The 24,686-nt window shown below is 42.0% G+C and overlaps 1 protein-coding gene across 2 annotated transcripts in view; it reads left to right on the forward strand.

Annotated features, from left to right (window-relative positions):
* myo1g (myosin IG) overlaps nt 1–24,686 on the forward strand; it is a 213,946-nt gene that overhangs the window by 126,957 nt on the left and 62,303 nt on the right. For both annotated transcript variants that reach the window (XM_061983202.1, XM_061983203.1), the window contains 3 exons: nt 9,545–9,649; nt 14,910–15,023; nt 20,684–20,841. In XM_061983202.1, the coding sequence (XP_061839186.1) occupies nt 9,545–9,649; nt 14,910–15,023; nt 20,684–20,841 (377 nt within the window). The remainder of the gene's footprint in view (nt 1–9,544; nt 9,650–14,909; nt 15,024–20,683; nt 20,842–24,686) is intronic.

Below are 24,686 nucleotides of genomic sequence, written 5' to 3' on the forward strand. Positions count from 1 at the left end.
TACCTGTGTGTGTGTGTGTATATATATATATATATATATATATATATATATATATATATATATATATATATATATATAACCATCTTCTTCCGGTTATCCGAAGTATGCATGTCACAACCCTCCCAAGTAAACATTATGCCCAAGGCACTTGTGAGCACAGTCATCCTCTGAATCCCACTCTCTGTTCTATGAGGAGCTAATCTGAGGTCGTTTGGTAGCCGCAGGTTTTAAGGGAGGCCTTCAGCCAGCGCGAGTATGACCTCAGCACAGTCCCGAGTCACTCCTCCCATGGCGGCCCGTGACTCCAATGTCTCATTCAGGCCGCCGGCTTCACGTGACGCGGACTTAATTCTACAAAGACCTATAAACGCTCGTAATGCTTCGAGCTTGATTTGTAGCATGTGTGACAGAACTAGCACAGGAGGTGCAGCAGGAAAGAAAGAATTAGAGCAAGGGAACAAACAATTTATTATTTCTAGTTTTGGGAAATGATAACATACTTTACACTTACTGTTTATGATGGGCTGTTTCCCAGTCTTAGCATCCTAGTCTTTTATTGTGTTGCCAATTGGTCAAATAAAATACTGTACCCTCTCAGTTCCACTCTGCAGCATCGCGTGGACATCGGGGGCGGTGCCACTGGATTGGCAGACCGGGGTGGTGGTTCCTCTCTTTGAGAAGGGGAACCGGAGGGTGTGTTCTAACTATCGTGGGATCACACTCCTCAGCCTTCCCGGTAAGGTCTATTCAGGTGTACTGGAGAGGAGGCTACGCCGGATAGTCCAACCTCGGATTCGGGAGGAACAGTGTGGTTTTCGTCCTGGTCGTGGAACTGTGGACCAGCTCTATACTCTCGGCAGGGTCCTTGAGGGTGCATGGGAGTTTGCCCAACCAGTCTACATGGGTTTTGTGGACTTGGAGAAGGCATTCGACCGTGTCCCTCGGGAAGTCCTGTGGGGAGTGCTCAGAGAGTATGGGGTATCGGACTGTCTGATTGTGGCGGTCCGCTCCCTGTATGATCAGTGCCAGAGCTTGGTCCGCATTGCCGGTAGTAAGTCGGACACGTTTCCAGTGAGGGTTGGACTCCGCCAAGGCTGCCCTTTGTCACCGATTCTGTTCATAACTTTTATGGACAGAATTTCTAGGCGCAGTCAAGGCGTTGAGGGGATCTGGTTTGGTGGCTGCAGGATTAGGTCTCTGCTTTTTGCAGATGAAGTGAAGTGAAGTGAATTATATTTATATAGCGCTCTTCTCTAGTGACTCAAAGCGCTTTACATAGTGAAAGCCAATATCTAAGTTACATTTAAACCAGTGTGGGTGGCACTGGGAGCAGGTGGGTAAAGTGTCTTGCCCAAGGACACAACAGCAGTGACTAGGATGGCGGAAGCGGGGATCGAACCTGCAACCCTCAAGTTGCTGGCACGGCCGCTCTACCAACCGAGCTATACCGCCCCAGATGATGTGGTCCTGATGGCTTCATCTGGCCAGGATCTTCAGCTCTCACTGGATCGGTTCGCAGCTGAGTGTGAAGCGACTGGGATGAGAATCAGCACCTCCAAGTCCGAGTCCATGGTTCTCGCCCGGAAAAGGGTGGAGTGCCATCTCCGGGTTGGGGAGGAGACCCTGCCCCAAGTGGAGGAGTTCAAGTACCTCGGAGTCTTGTTCACGAGTGAGGGAAGAGTGGATCGTGAGATCGACAGGCGGATCGGTGCGGTGTCTTCAGTAACGCGGACGCTGTATCGGCCCGTTGTGGTGAAGAAGGAGCTGAGCCGGAAGGCAAAGCTCTCAATTTACCGGTCGATCTACGTTCCCATCCTCACCTATGGTCATGAGCTTTGGGTTATGACCGAAAGGACAAGATCACGGGTACAAGCGGCCGAAATGAGTTTCCTCCGCCGGGTGGCGGGGCTCTCCCTTAGAGATAGGGTGAGAAGCTCTGTCATCCGGGGGGAGCTCAAAGTAAAGCCGCTGCTCCTCCACATGGAGAGGAGCCAGATGAGGTGGTTCGGGCATCTGGTCAGGATGCCACCCGAACGCCTCCCTAGGGAGGTGTTTAGGGCACGTCCGACCGGTAGGAGGCCGCGGGGAAGACCCAGGACACGTTGGGAAGACTATGTCTCCCGGCTGGCCTGGGAACGCCTCGGGGTCCCCCGGGAGGAGCTGGATGAAGTGGCTGGGGAGAGGGAAGTCTGGGCTTCCCTGCTTAGGCTGCTGCCCCCGCGACCCGACCTCGGATAAGCGGAAGAAGATGGATGGATGGATGGACCCTCTCAGTTTTATTGACTAGCCAAGTTGTGATTCATGTTTGTTGAAATGATGAATGAACATTGTGTTTTTAGTTTGAATACCAATCTATTCATAAAAGTCGCGCTTATTGTAAGTTTGGGTCATATTTCGGCACTCTGCCTCGGTCACATTGTTTGCTTGTGGTGCTTTGACACACAGCTAAAATGATGCACCTGATGCCCAAGAATGTACAACAATTCTTCTCAACAAAGGAGGAGAAGTATAATCTTAGAGAAAATATGAAATAATAACTTGAAATATCTGTATGCATGTACAACACTTAAGACTTTTAGCATATCGGTATGTGGAAGTCCATCCATCCATCCATCTTCTTCCGCTTATCCGATGTCGGGTCGCGGGGGCAGCAGCCTAAGCAGGGAAGCCCAGACTTTCCTCTCCCCAGCCACTTCGTCCAGCTCTTCCCGGGGGATCCCGAGGCGTTCCCAGGCCAGCCGGGAGAGATAGTCTTTCCAGCGTGTCCTGGGTCTTCCCCGCGGCCTCCTACCGGTCGGACGTGCCCTAAACACCTCCCTAGGGAGGCGTTCGGGTGGCATCCTGACCAGATGCCCGAACCACCTCATCTGGCTCCTCTCGATGTGGAGGAGCAGCGGCTTTACTTTGAGCTCCCCCCGGGTGGCAGAGCTTCTCACCCTATCTCTAAGGGAGAGCCCCGCCACCCGGCGGAGGAAATTCATTTCGGCCGCTTGTACCCGTGATCTTGTCCTTTCGGTCATAACCCAAAGCTCATGACCATAGGTGAGGATGGGAACGTAGATCGACCGGTAAATTGAGAGCTTTGCCTTCCGGCTCAGCTCCTTCTTCACCACAACGGATCGATACAGCGTCCGCATTACTGAAGACGCCGCACCGATCCGCCTGTCGATCTCACGATCCTCTCTTCCCTCACTCGTGAACAAGACTCCGAGGTACTTGAACTCCTCCACTTGGGGCAAGATCTCCTCCCCAACCCGGAGATGGCACTCCACCCTTTTCCAGGAGAGAACCATGGACTCGGATTTGGAGGTGCTGATTCCCATCCCAGTCGCTTCACACTCGGCTGCGAACCGATCCAGTGAGAGCTGAAGATCTTGGCCAGAGGAAGCCATCAGGACCACATCATCTGCAAATAGCAGTGACCTAATCCTGCAGCCACCAAACCAGATCCCCTCAACGCCCTGACTGCGCCTAGAAATTCTGTCCATAAAGGTTATGAACAGAATCGGTGACAAAGGGCAGCCTTGGCGGAGTCCAACCCTCACTGGAAACGTGTCCGACTTACTGCCGGCAATGCGGACCAAGCTCTGGCACTGATTATACAGGGAGCGGACTGCCACAATAAGACAGTCCGTTACCCCATACTCTCTGAGCACTCCCCACAGGACTTCCCGGGGTACACGGTCGAATGCCTTCTCCAAGTCCACAAAGCACATGTAGACTGGTTGGGCAAACTCCCATGCACCCTCAAGGACCCTGCCGAGAGTATAGAGCTGGTCCACAGTTCCACGACCAGGACGAAAACCACACTGTTCCTCCTGAATCCGAGGTTCGACTATCCGGCGTAGCCTCCTCTCCAGTACACCTGAATAGACCTTACCGGGAAGGCTGAGGAGTGTGATCCCACGATAGTTGGAACACACCCTCCGGTTCCCCTTCTTAAAGAGAGGAACCACCACCCCGGTCTGCCAATCCAGAGGTACCGCCCCCGATGTCCACGCGATGTTGCAGAGTCTTGTCAACCAAGACAGCCCCACAACATCCAGAGCCTTAAGGAACTCCGGGCGGATCTCATCCACCCCCGGGGCCTTGCCACCGAGGAGCTTTTTAACTACCTCGGCAACCTCAGCCCCAGAAATAGGAGAGCCCACCACAGATTCCCCAGGCCCTGCTTCCTCATAGGAAGACGTGCTGGTAGGATTGAGGAGGTCTTCGAAGTATTCCCTCCACCGATCCACAACATCCGCAGTCGAGGTCAGCAGAACACCATCCTCACCATACACGGTGTTGACACTGCACTGCTTCCCCTTCCTGAGGCGGCGGATGGTGGTCCAGAATCGCTTCGAAGCCGTCCGGAAGTCGTTTTCCATGGCCTCCCCGAACTCCTCCCACGTCCGAGTTTTTGCCTCCGCGACCGCTGAAGCCGCACACCGCTTGGCCTGTCGGTACCTGTCCGCTGCCTCAGGAGTCCCATGAGCCAAAAGAACCCGATAGTATGTGGAAGTCAATTATGGAATGAAAAAAAAGTCAAAGTACTAATATATGATTGAGTTAAAAAAAAAGAAAATTCAAAATCAAAGTGTTTACGAACCCCAAAACCAGTGAAGTTGTCACGTTGTGTAAATGGTAAATAAAAACAGAATACAATGATTTGCAAATCCTTTTCAACTAATATTCAATTGAATAGACTGCAAAGACAAGATATTTAACATTCAAACTGGAAAACGTTATTTTTTGCAAATATTAGCTCATTTGGAATTTGATGCCTGCAACATGTTTCAAAAAAGCTGGCACAAGTGGCAGAAAAGACTTTATCGAACACTTATTTGGAACATCCCACAGGTGAACAGGCTAATTAGGAAGAAGTGGGTGCCATGATTGGGTATAAAAGCAGCTTCCATGAAATGCTCAGTCATTCACAAACAAGGATGGGGTGAGAGGGTCACCACTTTGTCAACAAATGCATGAGCAAATTGTTTAAGAACAACATTTCTCAACCAGGCTATTGCAAGGAATTTAGGGATTTCACCATCTACGGTCCGTAATATCATCAAAAGGTTCAGAGAATCTGGAGCAATCCCTGCACCTAAGTGGCAAATCAATCCCTCGGGCGGTACCGCATCAAAAAGCGACATCAGTGTGTAAAGGATATCACCACATGGGCTCAGGAACACATTAGAAAAACCACTGTCAGTAACTATAGTTGGTCGCTACATCTGTAAGTGCAAGTTTAAACTACTATGCAAAGCGATAGCCATTTTATCAACAACACCCAGAAACGCCGCCGGCTTCGCTGGGCCCCGAGTTCATCTAAGATGGACTGATGCAAAGTGGAAAAGTGTTCTGTGGTCTGACGAGTCCACAAATCAAATTGTTTTTGGAAACTGTGGACGTCGTGTCCTCCGGACCAAAGAGGAAAAGAACCATCCGGACTGTTATATTATATTCAATTGAATAGACTGCAAAGACAAGATACTTAACGTTTGAATTGGTAAACTTTGTTATTTTTTTGCGAATATTAGCTCATTTGGAATTTGATGCCTTGGGGGTTTGGAGATGTTCATAATTCTTGTTCTGTGTACTTTGTGAACACTTGTAGTTTGAACAGTTTCTTAAACGGAATCATGTTGGTGCTTTGTTGGATTTATTTGCTTAATCCGCGTACAGTTATATTAAATGTTTTAAATTAGATTTTCCGCGAAGGTTACATTTCTCCTCTTTTGTTGAGAAGACATTTTTGGGTAGCAGATTATAGTAGCAGATTATAGTTTGCTTTGTACATAATTTTAGCTGTTTGCAAATGCACCAAATTGTTGAATTTCAATATTTTTGGTACAATAAATAAAGGGTTTGTATGTTCTCTATATCCAACATTATGCGAAAATTGCATTTTAATAAAAAAACCGAACCCCAAAACTCAAAATTGCGCTGTAGCGCCCCCTAGGAAAAAAAAAAACTAGACTGCCTGTAACTAGGAAGGTCGGAGAGACATGAAACAAAAACCTCTATGTAGGTCTGACTCAGATCTAGATTTCATAATAGTACATTCTTGGGCTAAAATCAACAGGAAGTTGGCAATTCCCCCTTCAAGACAAACAAGTACTAAAAACAGTCTCTTTTGCCTTTTTGAGCTGTCATTTGACCCCCTTAACACGCTTCAAAACTCACCAAACTGAACACACACATCAGGACTGGCAAAAATTGCGATCTAATAAAAAAAAAACCTAACCCCAAATTTAAAAATTGCGCTCTACAGCAATTTTTTAATAAAACGGAGAAAAAACTGCTCCTCGGAAGAAAAAAATGACAAAACTGCCTGTAACTCCCACTGGGAAGGTCGGAGAGACATGAAACAAAAACCTCTCCGTAGGTCTCACTTAGACCTACATTTCATAAATTGACAACCCCCAGCAAAAATCAACAGGAAGTTTGCTATTCCCCCTTCAAAACAAATTTTTTGTAAAAACCGGTCACCTTCCTTCAAAGCGCGTTTGTCGTTTCGCCTTCAAACTAACACAGGAGAGAGATTGAACCCTTGTGATTACAACAACAGAAGCGCTTTTTTTATAACTGCTCCGGTTTTGATTTTATGAGCCTTCAAAGAACCGCTGCGCTGATGCTGCTGCGCTGCTCTTTTTTTAAGATGGCTGCTTAAAAGCAGGAAGCACCAACGTGCCCACACAATGCAGACAAGGTAGGTACACTAGACAAAAGTCTTGGGACACTTCAGACTAAAAGTAGACAAAAGTATTGGGACACTTAGGACTAGCACCTGCCAAATACGCTAATATTATTATTATTCCGCCGCCTCTTTGAGCTCTAATTTGACCCCCTTAACATGCTTCAAAACTCACCATATTTGACCCACACATCAGGACTGGCGAAAATTGCCATCTAATAAAGAAACAAAACCTCAAAACTCAAAATTGCGCTCTAGCGGCCCCTAGGAAAAAACACAGACAAAACTGCTTGTAACTTCCAGTAGGAATGTCGTAGAGACATGAAACAAAAACCTCTATGTAAGTCTAACTTAGACCTAGATTTCATACATTAACATCCGTCAGCAAAAATCAACAGGAAGTTGGCAATTCCCCCCTTCAAAATAAAATGTTAGTAAAAACAGTCACTTTTGCCTTTTTGAGCTGTAATTTGACCCCCTTAACAAGCTTCAAAACTCACCAAACTGGACACACACATCAGGACTGGCAAAAATTGCGATCTAATAAAAAACCCAAACCCCAAAACTCAAAATTGCGCTCTCGCGCCCCCTAGGAAGAAACCACAGACACAACTGCTCATAGGAGGAAAACTCAGACAAAACTGCCTGTAACTTCCAGTAGGAACGTCTTAGAGACATGAAACACTCTATGTAGGTTTCACTTAGACCTACATTTCATATACTGACAACCCCCAGCAAAAATCAACAGGAAGTTTGCAATCCCCCCTTCAAAACAAAAGTTTTGTAAAAACCGGTCACCTTTTTTCAAACATGATCTCCTCTGAGCGCGTTTGTCGTGTCGGCTTCAAATTACCACAGGAGAGAGATTGAACCCTTCTGATTAAAAGTTGATGAAAGAGTTTTAATTACTGCGCCGGTTTGGATTTTATGAGCCCTCAAATTCGGTCCCGGCCATCGCTGCTTGCAGCTTTAATTCTAATTGATCTTTCCTGTAGCACAGTTAGTGAATGAAGCGCACATTTGTAGTTGTTTCCCCATATTTCTACACAATAACTCCGATATGGAACACGAGTGAGCAGAAGAGAATATGAAGTGATTTTTGGTCCAGAAAATATTTAGCTTTATTCATTATTGACGTGTTTCTTGCTACTTTATGTAATATATTTTTTATATGAGGTTTCCAGTTAATTTCCGCCCGATTGTAGCCGAGATAGGCTCCAGCGCCCCCCGCGACTCCGAAGGGAATAAGCAGTAGAAAATGGATGGATGGGTTTCCAGTTCATTTTGTAATTTACCGTATTTTTCGGAGTATAAGTCGCACCTGCCGAAAATGCATAATAAAAAAGGAAAAAAACATATAAGTCGCACTGGAGCCCGGCCAAACTATGAAAAAAACTACGACTTATAGTCCGAAAAATACGGTATTATTACACCCAAAAATGTGTTATTTTACCCTTTCAATGTCTACTCCGTCTGTTTGTATTTGTGTTTGACTTTCTCTTCTACTGTTACCAAATAGGATTATTTTAGTTTTACTGAGATTCAAAGATAGTCTGTTTTTGTCAAACCGTCTTTTTACTTTGTTCATTTATTTGTATTACCGTATTTTCCGCACCATAAGCCGCCCTGGGTTATAAGCCGCGCCTTCAATGAACGACATATTTCAAAACTTTGTCCACCTATAAGCCGCCCCGTGTTATAAGCCGCATCTAACTGCGCTAAAGGAATGTCAAAAGAACAGTCGGATAGGTCAGTCAAACTTTAATAATATATTAAAAACCAGCGTGATGTGGGCGCGCATGGAGTCGTATATCAACATGGACGGAGCTGCGTGAAAAAAGCCACCCGGCCTCTTCGCGTAAACTTCCCTTAACCACTCGCTCATCTTTTCTTCATCCATCCATCCCTTCGAGTTAGCTTTTATGATGACGCCGGCTGGAAAGGTCTCTTTTGGCAAGGTCTTCCTTTTGAATATCACCATGGGTGGAAGTTTCTGGCCATTAGCATGGCAAGCTAGAACCACAGTGAAGGATGACTTCTCATTCCCTGTGGTGCGAATATTCACCGTACGTGCTCCCGTTGTATCCACAGTGCGGTTCACAGGAATATCAAAAGTCAGTGGAACCTCGTCCATGTTGATAATGTTCTCTGGCCGGATCTTTTTTTCAGCTATCTTGTTTTTACAATATGCACGGAAAGTAGCCAGCTTTTCTTGAAAGTCTTTAGGCAGTTGCTGTGAAATAGTAGTCCGTGTGCGGATGGAGAGATTGCGTCTTTTCATGAACCGGAAACCTGTCGCTTAGTAGGAGCCATTTTGTGGTCTTTACAGATGTAAACACACAAAGGAAATGAAACGTAATATCCGCGCGCTTTTTCTTCTTCTACGCGGGCGGGTGGTTGCTTACAGTAGAAGAAGAAGCGCTTCCTGTTCTATGGGGGCGGGTGCTTACCTTGGCGGTTGCTTGCGTAGAAGAAGAAGCACTTCCTCTTCTACGGGGAAAAAAGATGGCGGCTGTTTACCGTAGTTGCGAGACCGAAACTTTATGAAAATGAATCTTAATATTAATCCATATATAAAGCGCACCGGGTTATAAGCCGCACTGTCAGCTTTTGAGTAAATTTGTGGTTTTTAGGTGCGGCTAATAGTGCGGAAAATACGGTAGCTTGTGTGTGTTCTCTCCTGAACAAAACACAGTTGTATCATCTGCAAATAACTTTTAAGTCCTCTGTAACTTTACAAATATTACGACGACAATCATTAAAAATAGCCGAACAAGGTCACAGAGAGTTTTTGCAACGAATGAAATGTGCTTGTGTAGAATCAGCTGATTTCTGGCAATAATACATGTCTTTGATTCCCGGCAGGTGCGAGACTGCCCGGAGTCCAGTTCTGGCTTCGTTCGCTTCTCCCGGGAGCTGAGGAACAAAGACGAGTACAGTCAAGTCCTCTTCTCGGGCTTCTGCAGGATGGTAAATAACGTGGGAAATAATATCGCCGCCTTGGTAGCCACTTGAATCTTCTGTCTTTGGCTGCTTCCTTTTCACTTATAGACCACATCAGATTTTAGCAGAATATTGCAGGAAAACTACAGTTTAATGTGTTACACCAGACCTGGGCAAATTAAGGCTTTTCAATCGTCCCCAAAATATTTTGTTAGATCTTTTAGGTGGAAACTGTAGCTGCCATTATGATCAATCAATCAATCAATGTTTATTTATATAGCCCTAAATCACAAGTGTCTCAAAGGGCTGCACAAGCCACAACGACATCCTCTGTACAAAGCCCACATAAGGGCAAGGAAAAACTCACCCCAGTGTGACGTCGATGTGAATGACTATGAGAAACCTTGGAGAGGACCGCATATGTGGGTAACCCACCCTCTAGGGGAGACCGAATGCAATGGATGTTGAGTGGGTCTGACATAATATTGTGAGAGTCCAGTCCATAGTGGATCCAACATAATAGTAAGAGTCCAGTCCATAGTGGATCCAACATAATAGTAAGAGTCCAGTCCATAGTGGGGCCAGCAGGAAACCATCCCGAGCGGAGACGGGTCAGCAGCGCAGAGATGTTCCCAACCGATGCACAGGCGAGCGGTCCACCCCGGGTCCCGACTCTGGACAGCCAGCACTTCATCCATGGCTACCGGACCTGTCCCCCCCCCCCCTTCCTGAAGCTTCTTTTTTGGAACTACCTCAGGTTGAAAAATGGTCCCAAGAAGAATGTTGTCGATTTTTTTTATTTTTTATTATGATGGGCAGTGATGTTTTCAAATGAGCGTAAGTCTTGAATTATACAAAGTAATTCAATGGTTGGAATCTGCACTTTTGCATGATATACTATTTACTATGGTAATCTAATTAGTTACTATGGTAAAAAAAAATTTTTTTCAAGGTTAAAAATGATTTTCAAGGTAAAAAATGATTTTCAAGGTAAAAAATGATTTTCAAGGTAAAAAAAAAATTTCAAGGTAACATTTTTTTTTCAAGGTAAAAAATGATTTTCAAGGTAAAAAATGATTTTCAAAGAAAAAAATGATTTTCAAGGTAAAAAAAATTTTTAAGGTAAAAACAATTTTTCAAGGTAAAATTTTTTTTTCAAGGTAAAAAATGATTTTCAAGGTAAAAAAAGATTTTCAAGGTAAAAAATGATTTTCAAAAAAAAAAAAGATTTTCAAGGTAAAAAATGATTTTCAAAAAAAAAAAGATTTTCAAGGTAAAAAATGATTTTCAAAAAAAAAAAAAGATTTTCAAGGTAAAAAAAAATTTTCAAGGTAAAATTTTTTTTTCAAGGTAAAAAATGATTTTCAAGGTAAAAAATGATTTTCAAGGTAAAAAAAACTTTTAAGGTAAAAAATGATTTTCAAGGTAAAAAACAATTTTCAAGGTAAAAAACAATTTTCAAGGTAAAAATGTTTTTTCAAGGTAAAAAATGATTTTCAAGGTAAAAAAATGATTTAAAAAAAAAAAAAGATTTTCAAGGTACAAAATGATTTTCAAAAAAAAAAAAGATTTTCAAGGTAAAAAATGATTTTCAAAAAAAAAAATGATTTTCAAGGTAAAAAATGATTTTCAAAAAAAAAAAAGATTTTCAAGGTAAAAAATGATTTTCAAAAAAAAAAAAGATTTCAAGGTAAAAAAAAATTTTCAAGGTAAAATTTTTTTTTCAAGGTAAAAAATGATTTTCAAGGTAAAAAATGATTTTTAAGGTAAAAAATTTTTTTAAGGTAAAAAATGATTTTCAAGGTAAAAAAAAATTTTAAGGTAAAAAAAAATTTTCAAGGTAAAATTTTTCTTTCAAGGTAAAAAATGATTTTCAAGGTAAAAAAAATTTTCAAGGTAAAAAAAAATTTTCAAGGTAAAAAATGATTTTCAAGGTAAAAAATGATTTTCAGCCTGAAATGCGGGTGTCAGGGACGGATGTGGAAGGAGATTTTTACAACAAAGTTCTAAAGCTTAGTGATACATCAGATATATCCGATTGTAAGTGGGGGTTTTTTTTTTACCCTTCGTGTTCATTTTTCGCTATGTCTGTTGCATTTTTGTAGATTGTAAAATATGTCGATGGAGAGGGGGTGTGACGTTCATATGTTGTCAATATTCAGTGTTTTATCGTTCATAGTTAATGTAATCAAGGGTTGGAATTGGGGGTTAAATCACCAAAAACGATTCCCGGGCGCGGCCACCCTTACACAGAGGGTGATCAAGGGTGATGGGTCAAATGCAGAGAATAATTTTGCCACACCTAGTGTGTGTGTGTGTGACAATCATTGGTACTTGTCACACCCTGCCTCGGGTGAGGGTAATGTAACCTTTGCAAACCAGACTTTCAAACCAAGGATGGCAAGGCACGCAGTTGGTAACAGTTTACAAACATTTATTTAAATCCCAAAGTGTCAAAAGGTGAACAACAACAGGAGGGGGGGTGGACCGGCCCCTGGCCAAATTTTTTAACCCAATGCGGCCCCCGGGTCAAAAAGTTTGGGGACCCCTGATTTTGGTGTTTTCATGTCTAGTGGGATTTATTAATGCTAAAAAGGTAGCATGAAAAAAAAAAAAAAATCTATCTCTCTATCTATCTGCAGCTGAGATAGGCTCCAGCACCCCAAAAGGGACAAGCGGTAGAAAATAGATGTATATATATTGCGCAAGACTTTCCCTGAAAAGGACTGAACTTTCTTATTATTTTGCTGAATTTGCTGTTATCTCCCAGCGGATGTTAATGGTCACATTCTTCATAAGGACAATGGAGAGTACAGCCACATAAATCTGGTGGAGAATGTTTCTGTTGTTTTTTTTCTTCTGTGTTTGCATTTATCTGCGTAATCCTATTGTGATTTGATAGATGTAGAATATAAAGGGTCAAATGGGGCAAAATTTAATATAAAAAAAAGAAAAAAAAAAAAATACTAATGACTTAAATGTGTCGATAATGAATTTTAATTGTAATTAAATATGTAAAAGTAGTTTTACATGTGTCAACAACTCAATGTAAATTATATTGAAGTATTTAATCATTTAATTGGAGCTGAGAAAGGCTCCAGCGAAGCCGAAGGGAATAAGTTGTAGAAAATGGATGGATGGATGAACTATTTGATTAATTTGATTATTAACTTTTTTTTATTATTTCACAATTTACATTATTTCATGATTTAATAAATTATTTCATGATTTAATTATTTCATGATATAATTTTGTTTGATAATGTATTTATTTTGTGATTTAACAACTTGTTTTTTTCTACTGTTTGCATTTCTCTCTAAATAATCGTATTGTGATTGGATAGATTTAGGACATAAAGGGTCAAATGAAGCGAAAGTAAATGGAAAAAAAATAAAAATAAAAATTATTGACTATGTGTCAATGATGAATTATAATTGGAATTACTTATTTAAAAGTGGTTTTAAATGCGTCAACTCAATGTAAAATTATAATAAATTATTTAGTAATTTAATTTATGATTAAACTATTTAATGGTTTAATGATTCATTTGATTATTTAATAATTGTTTTAATTATTTCACTATTTACCGTATTTTCCGCACCATAAGGCGCCCTGGGTTATAAGCCGCGCCTTCAATGAACGGCATATTTCAAAACTTTGTCCACCTATAAGCCGCCCCGTGTTGTAAGCCGCATCTAACTGCGCTAAAGGAATGTCAAAAAAACAGTCAGATAGGTCAGTCAAACTTTAATAATATATTAAAAACCAGCGTTCTAACAACTCTGTTCACTCCCAAAATGTACGCAAATGTGCAATCACAAACATACGTATATCAACATGGACAGAGCTGCGTGAAAAAAGCCACCCGGCCTCTTCGCGTAAACTTAAACTTACCTTAACCACTCGCTCATCTTTTCTTCATCCATCCCTTCGAGTTAGCTTTTATGATGACGCCGGCTGGAAAGGTCTCTTTTGGCAAGGTCTTCCTTTTGAATATCACCATGGGTGGAAGTTTCTGGCCATTAGCATGGCAAGCTAGAACCACAGTGAAGGATGACTTCTCATTCCCTGTGGTGCGAATATTCACCGTACGTGCTCCCGTTGTATCCACAGTGCGGTTCACAGGAATATCAGTTGCTGTGAAATAGTAATCCGTGTGCGGATGGAGAGATTGCGTCTTTTCATGAACCGTATACCTGTCGCTTAGTAGGAGCCATTTTGTGGTCTTTACAGATGTAAACACACAAAGGAAATGAAACGTACGGTGATATCCGCGCGCTTTTTCTTCTTCTACGCGGGCGGGTGGTTGCTTACAGTAGAAGAAGAAGCGCTTCCTGTTCTATGGGGGCGGGTGCTTACCTTGGCGGTTGCTTGCGTAGAAGAAGAAGCGCTTCCTGTTCTACCGGGAAAAAAGATGGCGGCTGTTTACCGAAGTTGCGAGACCGAAACTTTATGAAAATGAATCTTAATATTTATCCATATATAAAGCGCACCGGGTTATAAGCCGCACTGTCAGCTTTTGAGAAAATTTGTGGTTTTTAGGTGCGCCTTATAGTGCGGAAAATACGGTAAATTATTTAACGATTCAATACATTATTCAATGATTTTTAATTATTTCATGATATAATTGTTTGATAATATAGTTCATGATTTAACAACTTATTTCATGATTTAATGATCCAACTAATTAAAGTATTTTAGGATGTACTGAATTATTTCATGATTGAATGTTTTAATGATTAATTTGAATATTTAATAATTGTTTTAATTATTTCACAATTTAAATTATTTCATGATTCAATACATTATTTCATGATATAATTGTTTGTTTGTTAATGTATTTATTTCATGACTTAACCACCTATTTCATGATTTAAGTATTTTATTATGTATTGAATTATTTCATGATTTAATTAATTATTTGATGATTTAATGGTTTAAACAAGTGGAAGTGCCAGTTAACTAATCAGGTGTTAGGACTCGCCCACTGACTTTGATGGGTGAGTTTGACAGATAAAATGACAGACAGGTTCATAAGATAATTAATAAATAATTAAATAATTAGTTGAATCATGGGATAATAAAATCATTTAAGTAATTGAATGTAATTTACATGAAATGACACACTTATTTTTACATTTAATTTACAGTAAATTACACAAGTTATGTATTATTGATCTTTTTATAAAATGTTGTCCCATTTGACCTTCCATAGTATAGATTATGTATGTAATAAAAAAAAACACCATAAATGTGAAACATAACCACCTCTTTTCTTCTGTCTTAGGTGAACAGGTTCAATAAAAGCACAGACCGTGGCGTGCTGGTCACAGACAAGTGCATCTACAAATTAGAGCCCAAGAAACGGTTCAAGGTTCTGAAGAGGATTTCTTTAGACACTGTAAGTATGAAGTGCATGCGTGACGGTCGTCATCATGTTTCCTTTTTGAAGATGTCTTCCAGAGAGAGAATGCGTTATATCGTTTTGAAATGTCAAGTTTGACTTCGCAAGGCTTTGATAGACAGAAATGAAGATTTATGAACTGTATGAGAATTTACTGCAGTAAACGCTCATTAACTCGGAGAAGGCGGTATCATCGGCATCATCGAGTCGTATGCACTTGATTGATCAGAACTTTAGTCGTAAATGTCTTCATCACCGTGTTTCAAACCTATGATCTATCTGACCCTTTTAAATTGCTGTCACTCTACAGGTAAAAGCCAGTAAATTAGAATATTTAGAAAAACTTGATTTATTTCAGTAATTGCATTCAAAAGGTGTAACTTGTACATTATATTTATTCATTGCACACAGACTGATGCATTCAAATGTTTATTTCATTTAATTTTGATGATTTGAAGTGGCAACAAATGAAAAATCCAAAATTCCGTGTGTCACAAAATTAGAATATTACTTAAGGCTAATACAAAAAAGGGATTTTTAGAAATGTTGGCCAACTGAAAAGTATGAAAATGAAAAATATGAGCATGTACAAGACTCAATACTTGGTTGGAGCTCCTTTTGCCTCAATTACTGCGTTAATGCGGCGTGGCATGGAGTCGATGAGTTTCTGGCACTGCTCAGGTGTTATGAGAGCCCAGGTTGCTCTGATAGTGGCCTTCAACTCTTCTGCGTTTTTGGGTCTGGCATTCTGCATCTTCCTTTTCACAATACCCCACAGATTTTCTATGGGGCTAAGGTCAGGGGAGTTGGCGGGCCAATTTAGAACAGAAATACCATGGTCCGTAAACCAGGCACGGGTAGATTTTGCGCTGTGTGCAGGCGCCAAGTCCTGTTGGAACTTGAAATCTCCATCTCCATAGAGCAGGTCAGCAGCAGGAAGCATGAAGTGCTCTAAAACTTGCTGGTAGACGGCTGCGTTGACCCTGGATCTCAGGAAACAGAGTGGACCGACACCAGCAGATGGTTTGGTTTGCATTTCCTTTGGAAATCGAGGTCCCAGAGTCTGGAGGAAGACAGGAGAGGCACAGGATCCACGTTGCCTGAAGTCTAGTGTAAAGTTTCCACCATCACCACATGGGCTCAGGAAGACTTCATAAAACCACTGTCAGTAGCTACTGTTTGTCGCTACTGACAGTGGTTTTATGAAGTCTTCCTGAGCCCATGTGGTGATATCCTTTACACACTGATGTCGCTTGTTGATGCGGTACCGCCTGAGGGATCGAAGGTCCGTAATATCATCGCTTACGTGCAGTGATTTCTCCAGATTCTCTGAACCTTTTGGTGATATTACAGACCGTAGATGGTGAGATCCCTAAATTCCTTGCAATAGCCTGGTTGAGAAATGTTGTTCTTAAACTGTTGGACATTTTTCTCGCCCCGTCCTTGTTTGTGAATGACTGAGCATTTCATGGAAGCTGCTTTTATACCCAATCATGGCACCAGGCCTGGCCCTAACCAATCTGGCGCCCTAGGCAAGATTTTAGGTGGCGCCCCCCCCACATCGGCAGTGAAGTGTATATACTCACAAGAACCCGAATAGCTTTGTCTTTGACCTTTTTTTTTTTTTACTTACAACTATACCTAATATATAAAGGGGTGGACAAGTGACTATTACCTGCAGGGCAAACATTAGCTAACCAGAAAGCAATAACAATGTAAACAAAAAACACCTGCTTAAAAGATCTAATACAAACATTTATATGCACGTACAACACTTAGAACTTTTAGCATATCAGTATGTGGAATTAAATGATGGAATGGATTAAGTAAAGAAGTTAAAAATTGTACTGATATGATCCACTTTAAGAGGTTGTTCAAAATAATAGTGCTTACAGAGTACAAAGAAGAAGAATTATGAGAAATACTTTCAACCTTATTGAAAATAAGATATTCTTCATCTCAGTATGTTAATAATGACTGAATTAATTAATTAATTACATATTACAAAACTGTTGTATACTAATTCATAGATGTTATTTTATTATATAAAAAGTCAGTAAATGATTCTATATATTTGTAAACGCTTTGAAGTGGGAAAGGGGTAGGATTAAATAAGCTTTGCTTCTTCCTACTCCTTTTCGGGCATGATGTAAAATGAAATGATATGAAATTGTGTGATGTGTTATGATGTAAGTGTGTTCATGTTCCAAATAAACTAAAGAAAGAAAGAAATGTCCCTGAGGAATGTAAGGTGGGAGTACTGTAATTACCTAACGTTACATTATTATTTTCCATAACAATTTAGCCCCCTCCACAATATTAACCCGACGTTAAAACAGAACTAGCTATTTATTGATTAGCAATTGCCGAATCATGTAACATTAGCTTAATGCTAAAAAGCCAGGTTACTATCACATTCTGTAACAGACAAATAATTTCATGTAGGCTAACGTTACCTACTTGCTACCTCTGTCTTTTCTCGTTTCTCCTCCTCTTCTTTTCTCTTTTTTCTTCCCTGGGCACCTGACAGTTTTGGCATCTTGTGTTGATTTTTTGATGTGGTGACGTCCAAAAAGAGTCATGATACGGGAAGGGAGGGGGCGCACCGTGCGGGGGGAGGAGGGGGGGGCGTAATGTTGTAACAAATAATATTTCTATTAAATAGGCTTTACTTTGCATTTTAATTAACGTGGGATTATTTTTTGTATTTAGAAATAATAGTACCAACTTCTTCTTTTTTTTTTTTTTTCTCCAACATTTGTGGCACTGGCGTGGCGCCCCCTGATGGACGGCGCCCTTAGCATTTGCCTATACGGCCTATGCCACGGGCCGGCCCTGCATGGCACCCACCTGTTCCCAATTAGCCTGTTCACCTGTGGGATGTTCCAAATAGCTAGTCAAATTAGCCTGCTCAGTGGCATAGTGGTTAGAGTGTCCGCCCTGAGATGGGTAGGTCGTGAGTTCAAACCCCGGCCGAGTCATACCAAAGACTATAAAAATAGGACCTATTACCTCCCTGCTTGGCACTCAGCATCAAGGGTTGGAATTGGGGGTTAAATCACCAAAAAATGATTCCCGGGCGCGGCCACCACTGCTGCTCACTGCTCCCCTCACCTCCCAGGGGGTGATCAAGGGTGATGGGTCAAATGCAGGGAATAATTTCGCCACACCTAGTGTGTGTGTGACAATCATTGATACTTTAACTTTAACTTTAAATGAGTGTTTGATGAGCATTCCTCAACGTTCTCAGTCTTTTTTGCCACTTGTGCCAGCTTTTTTTAAACATGTTGCAGGCATCAAATTCCAAATGAGATATTTGCAAACAAAGTTTCTCAGTTGCAGTCTATTCAATTGAATATAAGTTGAAAAGGATTTGCAAGTCATTGTATTCTGTTTTTATTTACCATTTACACAACGTGACAACTTCACTGGTTTTGGGTTTTGTGTAGTAGTGGTCTACTTTACTTCAAGCCCGTATTCTCTTTATGTCTGACCTGGATAAGATTCCTAACCTTCGGTATGAGCAGCCGCAGCAGCAACTAATGTCATAGGCAGACATCTTCAGCCACTCTCCTTGCTGCCTAATGATGCTTTTTAACCTCTGGCGTGTTTTAAGCTTTTTATCTCATTCTGTCTGTCCTGCTCACCAAACCCACCGCGTGCTGTCAACGACTGTCCAATAAAAACATTCCACGCTCAGAACTCGGGACTACAAACTTAATGAGCCTTCAACCATTTCTTTGTTCCATTTGAAATCAACAGTCTCAAACAGTTAATGCGGCTCCGAATGAAAATCAGTTTTGGCCAAATGCTGTAGATCTAAAATTGACACCTGGTCTGTCAGAGAAGAAGACCTAGCAAGAGGTATTATCCTTTTTTTTTTTTAAATCCGACCAGTGACAAATCGAGAATTTATTTCTTGTGTTGCGATTCTTATTTGTAACGCTTCTCAAACGATTACAAAAAAATCACTTCCCACCACACCCAAAAAAATAAATATGTTCTGTCCATCCACTTTAGTAAATGTTTGGGTAGAATTCTACTAAAGAAAACCAGTTTTTTTTTTTCAAGTAATATAGAAGTTTATCAGAGCTGTTTACCATATATTTCGGACTACAAGGCGCACTTAAAATCCTTTCATTTTCTCAAAACTCGACAGTGCGCCTTATAGAGATGCGCGGATAGGCAATTATTTCATCCGCAACCGCATCAGAAAGTCGTCAACCATCCGCCATCCACCCGATGTAACATTTAATCAGAACCGCACCCGCCCGTTGTTATATATCTAATATAGACGATGCAAGGCATTAGTGAGGTTATAAAGCTTTTGCCTGTTAAAGAAAGGAGACTGATCCAATGCAGCACAGACATTCGCGTGCCACGCTGTCACGGCCCAGACGCACACCAGTGCGCAATCATATGGGAGCCGCGCTGAGCGCACCTCCAAGCGCGTCTCGCTGCCGGCGACGGCCGGGTATATGGGCCCGACGCTCCAGCGCCATCCATTTTCAGGGCTAGTTGAATCGGCAGGTGGGTTGTTACACACTCCTTAGCGGGTTCCGACTTCCATGGCCACCGTCCTAGCTGCTGTCTATATCAACCAGGGTGAACCCCACCCCTTTCGTGAGCGCACTGCGCGCGGAGTGACCCCTGTTACGCGCCCCCGGCCACGGGGGTGGCGGGCAGGTAAGCTGCTTACCTGCTGCGCGTGACGCCGGCCGCGGCGAAGGCGGACGAGGCGGGGTGTCGGTGCGGTGGGCGCGGTGGTGACCCTGGACGTGCGTCGGGCCCTTCTCGCGGATCGCCTCAGCTACGGCTCCCGGTGGGGCCCTCTTACACATATACACACACATAACACTCATCTACTCATTATTGAGTTAAGGGTTGAATTGTCCATCCTTGTTCTATTCTCTGTCACTATTTTTCTAACCATGCTGAACACCCTTTTGCAGGTACCCAGAAAGGTTTCGAGTACCACCAAAAAAACTGAATCTCTGAAGACAGTATAAAAATCTGTGTTAAAGGTGTACAAATACTGTTTGTATAATAAGCATGTTATTTTTTTTTACAAATGAGGGTTAAGAGTTCAGTACTAAAAAAAAAAAGAAAAGAATGTGGCTTACGTACAGTTTTTTTAATTGGGCTGCTGCATTTTTTTGGTTGGGTTGTTTATTTATTTTGAGTAACTTCTATACATTTCTAAAAGGGGAGGAATGTAATAGAGTGATCTATGTTTGTCTGTTGCCATCTCCTGGTGAATGTTGGCTATAGCATCCTGGGGTTACTTTTTTGGTTGGCCAACGATTTACGTGGTGTTGCGCACCTGACGTCACTCAGGTCCGCATGGAGCTGGAGGGGGCGTGGCTTCCGGCTCCGCCTGAATTTCGGGAGATTTTCGGGAGAAAATTTGTCCCGGGAGGTTTTCGGGAGAGGCGCTGAATTTCGGGGGAGTCTCCCGGAAAATCCGGGAGGGTTGGCAAGTATGTGCATAAGCCACGACGACATCCTCAGATCCCACATCAGGGCAAGGAAAAACTCAACCCAATGGGATAACAATGAGAAACCTTGGAGGGGACCACAGATGTGGGGGGGTCATTGGTGTTAAATTCCGAGAAGCGCGTCATAAATCCCGTTCCTATGACCGTTTGTTTCCACAGCTAACGGGACTCAGCGTGACCAGCGGAGACGACCAGTTGGTGGCGCTGCACACTTCCACTCAGCATGACGTCCTGCTTTGCCTGCAACGCGGCGAGCTCTCGCCCAGCCAGGACCGAGTCGGCGAGCTGGTGGGAACGCTGGCGGACCACTTCACACGGTCGGTAAAAGCAGCCCTAAATGTCGTATAAACACACCAACGCCTCAAAGACATCTGTATAGCAGCACAATGACATATTTTAGTATTATCGTCAGAGGTGGGTAGAGTAGCCAGAAATTGTACTCAAGTAAGAGTACTGTTACTTTAGAGATTTATTACTCAAGTAAAAGTAAGGAGTAGTCACCCAAATATTTACTTGAGTAAAAGTAAAAAGTATGTTGTAAAAAAACTACACAAGTACTGAGTAACTGATGAGTAACATACACACACATATCATATATATATATATATGTATGTGTGGGGAAAAAAATCACAAGACTATTTCATCTCTATATATATATATATATATATATATATATATATATATATATATATATATATATATATATATATATATATATATATATATATACACACACACATATATACATATATATATACACACACACATATATATATACATATATATACATACATTGATATATACAGTATATAATTTATATTAATTTTTTTTGCCGTTTTTGTTTACATGTTAATAGTATAATATAATAATATATATATACACACACACACACACACACATATATACATATATATATACACACACACATATATATATATACATATATATACATACATTGATATATACAGTATATAATTTATATTTATTTTTTTTGCCGTTTTTGTTTACATGTTAATATACATGCATGTTTAACACATATAGATTCCTTTCTTTCATGAAGACAAGAATATAAGTTGGTGTATTACCTGATTCTGATGACTTGCATTGATTGGAATCAGACAGTAGTGCTGATAACGTCCACGTTTTTAAATGGAGGAGAAAAAAAGTTCCTCCTTTCTGTCTAATACCACATGAAAGTGGTTGGTTTTTGGCATCTTATTTGTCCAGCTTCCATATTCGTTTTTATACACTTTACAAGAAATACATTGGCGGCAAACTCCGTAGCTTGCTAGCTTGTTTGCGCAGGCTTTCGGAGACTCTTATTTTGAAAGCGCAGGCGCGATGGAGCGGCACTTTTATTGTGAAGACAGGAACTGTGCAGTCAGTCTTTAGGCTTTTGACGGGGTGTACGGTTGAAATAAAAAATGGTCTTTTTTCCTTCACACTTTTGATTGATTGATTGGAACTTGTATTAGTAGATTGCACAGTACAGTACATATTCCGTACAATTGACCACTAAATGGTAACACCCCAATAAGTTTTTCAACTTGTTTAAGTCAGGTCATGTGACCGCCTGGCTCTGTTTGATTGGTCCAACGTCACCAGTGACTGCATCTGATTGGTGGAACGGAGTGAACGTCACCAGTGACTGTATTTGTTGAAACGCAGGCACTATGAAGGTCTGTCTGACAGACCAAAACAAACAAAGCGTGCATTAACAGATCGATAAAAATTAGTAGCGAGTAGCGAGCTGAATGTAGATAAAAGTAGCGGAGTAAAAGTAGCGTTTCTTCTCTATAAATATACTCAAGTAAAAGTAAAAGTATGTTGCTTTAAAACTACTCTTAGAAGTACAATTTATCCCAAAAGTTACTCAAGCAGATGTAACGGAGTAAATGTAGCGCGTTACTACCCACCTCTGATTATCGTACAAATACATTGAGGTCAACGGAGAGAAAGTAAAACTGACCACCAGCCTATGTATTCAAGTACTTTTACATGATATAAGGTACTGCAATGCTGTAATGACAATTGTCGGAGGCAGATATTTACATATATCCGAATTTAAGTTGTACTTCTTTTATTTCATAGTCATATTTGAAAACAGCTCGTGTTTTCCACTTCTTCTCTTGCTGCTCTGTCAGCAAGTATACTGTGTGTGTTAACCTTGAGTTCTTTGGAATGTGTTTTGACTAGCATTTGTTTTGTCTACAGAGATGGGACGAGAGAGAGGGCGGTGGGATCGGGAAGACAGACCATTTTGGGAGGCGCAATAGAATGTTCTAGGGTTAGACTGGTCTCAATCAATGTATATTGGCAAAGCTTTGAGAATATACAACAAAATACCTATTCTGTCTCTGGTGGTTTTTTCAACTCAGCTTTAAGTGTCGGAAAGAACTTGGGAGCGAATTGTGACTTGAATTCCCTGGGAGGAACAACTGGTCCAAAACGCAACACTATGTAAAAGTATTTCTCTGTGAGAATAGACCTCGGCAAATTAAGGACCGTTAAGCTTTTCAATCTGGCCCGCCGGATATATGCCCAAATAATTTTTTTTAGATCTTTAAAATGGAAAGTGTAGCTTCCATTATGATGTGCAGTGATGTTTTCTAATGAGCGTAAGTCTTGAACTATACAAAGTATTTCAATGGTTGGAATCCTGTGCTTTTGCATGATATACTAGTTACTATGGTAATCTAATGAGTTACTATGGTAATCTAAGTCACAGCAGCTCAGACGAGGCACCAAGCAGTGTGGGTGGGGAGCGTTTCCACAGAGTGTTTTCAGCATACTTGCCAACCTTGAGACCTCCGATTTCGGGAGGCGTGGTCAGGGTTGGGGCGGGGCGTGGTTAAGAGGGGAGGAGTATATTGGCAGATAGAATTCACCAAGTCAAGTATTTCACATATATATATATATATTAGAGATGCGCGGATAGGCAATTATTTCATCCGCAACCGCATCAGAAAGTCGTCAACCATCCGCCATCCACCCGATGTAACATTTGATCAGAACCGCACCCGCCCGCCATCCGCCCGCACCCGCCCGTTGTTATATATCTAATATAGACGATGCAAGGCATTAGTGAGGTTATAAAGCTTTTGCCTGTTAAAGAAAGGAGACTGATCCAATGCAGCACAGACATTCGCGTGCCACGCTGTCACGACCCAGACGCACACCAGTGCGCAATCATATGGGAGCCGCGCTGAGCGCACCTCCAAGCGCGTCTCGCTGCCGGCGACGGCCGGGTATGGGCCCGACGCTCCAGCGCCATCCATTTTCAGGGCTAGTTGATTCGGCAGGTGGGTTGTTACACACTCCTTAGCGGGTTCCGACGTCCATGGCCACCGTCCTGCTGTCTATATCAACCAGGGTGAGCCCCACCCCTTTCGTGAGCGCACTGCGCGCGGAGTGACCCCTGTTGCGCACCCCCGGCAACAGGGGTGGCGGGCAGGTAAGCTGCGCGGGCGGAGCGCGCGGAGTGACCCCTGTTACGAGCCCCCGGCCACGGGGGTGGCGGGCAGGTAAGCTGCTTACCTGCTGCGCGTGACGCCGGCCGCGGCGAAGGCGGACGAGGCGGGGTGTCGGTGCGGTGGTGACCCTGGACGTGCGTCGGACCCTTCTCGCGGATCGCCTCAGCTACGGCTCCCGGTGGGGCCCTCTCGGGGGAAGGGGCCTCGGTCCCGGACCCCGGCGAGGCGTCGGGGGCCTTCTCCGTTCCGTAAAAGTGTCCATCTCTTTTTTTTTTTTTCTTCTGTTGTGGCATATGCAGCAGGTGCCTGCTCGTTTTTCGTATGTGGGTAACAACATTTAACTATGTATATATATTTCCCAATTGGTTTAACTGCCACCCGCCTGAATCTATTTAAAATCTAATTTTTTTTTATTTCAACCGCCCGACCCGACCCGACCCGACCCGACCCGACCCGCGGATAAAATCTAATTTTTTTTAATTTCATCCGCCCGATCCGCGGATAATCCGCGGACTCCGCGGTTGTGCCCGCAAACCGCGCATCTCTAATATATATATATATATATATATATATATATATATATATATATATATATATATATCCTGAAAATATGCAAACAAAACTGTGTTTAGATAATTGATACTTCAAACTTGCATAAATAAATATTAAGGAATATAACATAACTTGGC

This window comes from Nerophis lumbriciformis, linkage group LG21, assembly GCF_033978685.3.
Source record: "Nerophis lumbriciformis linkage group LG21, RoL_Nlum_v2.1, whole genome shotgun sequence".
Lineage (NCBI taxonomy): Eukaryota > Metazoa > Chordata > Actinopteri > Syngnathiformes > Syngnathidae > Nerophis > Nerophis lumbriciformis.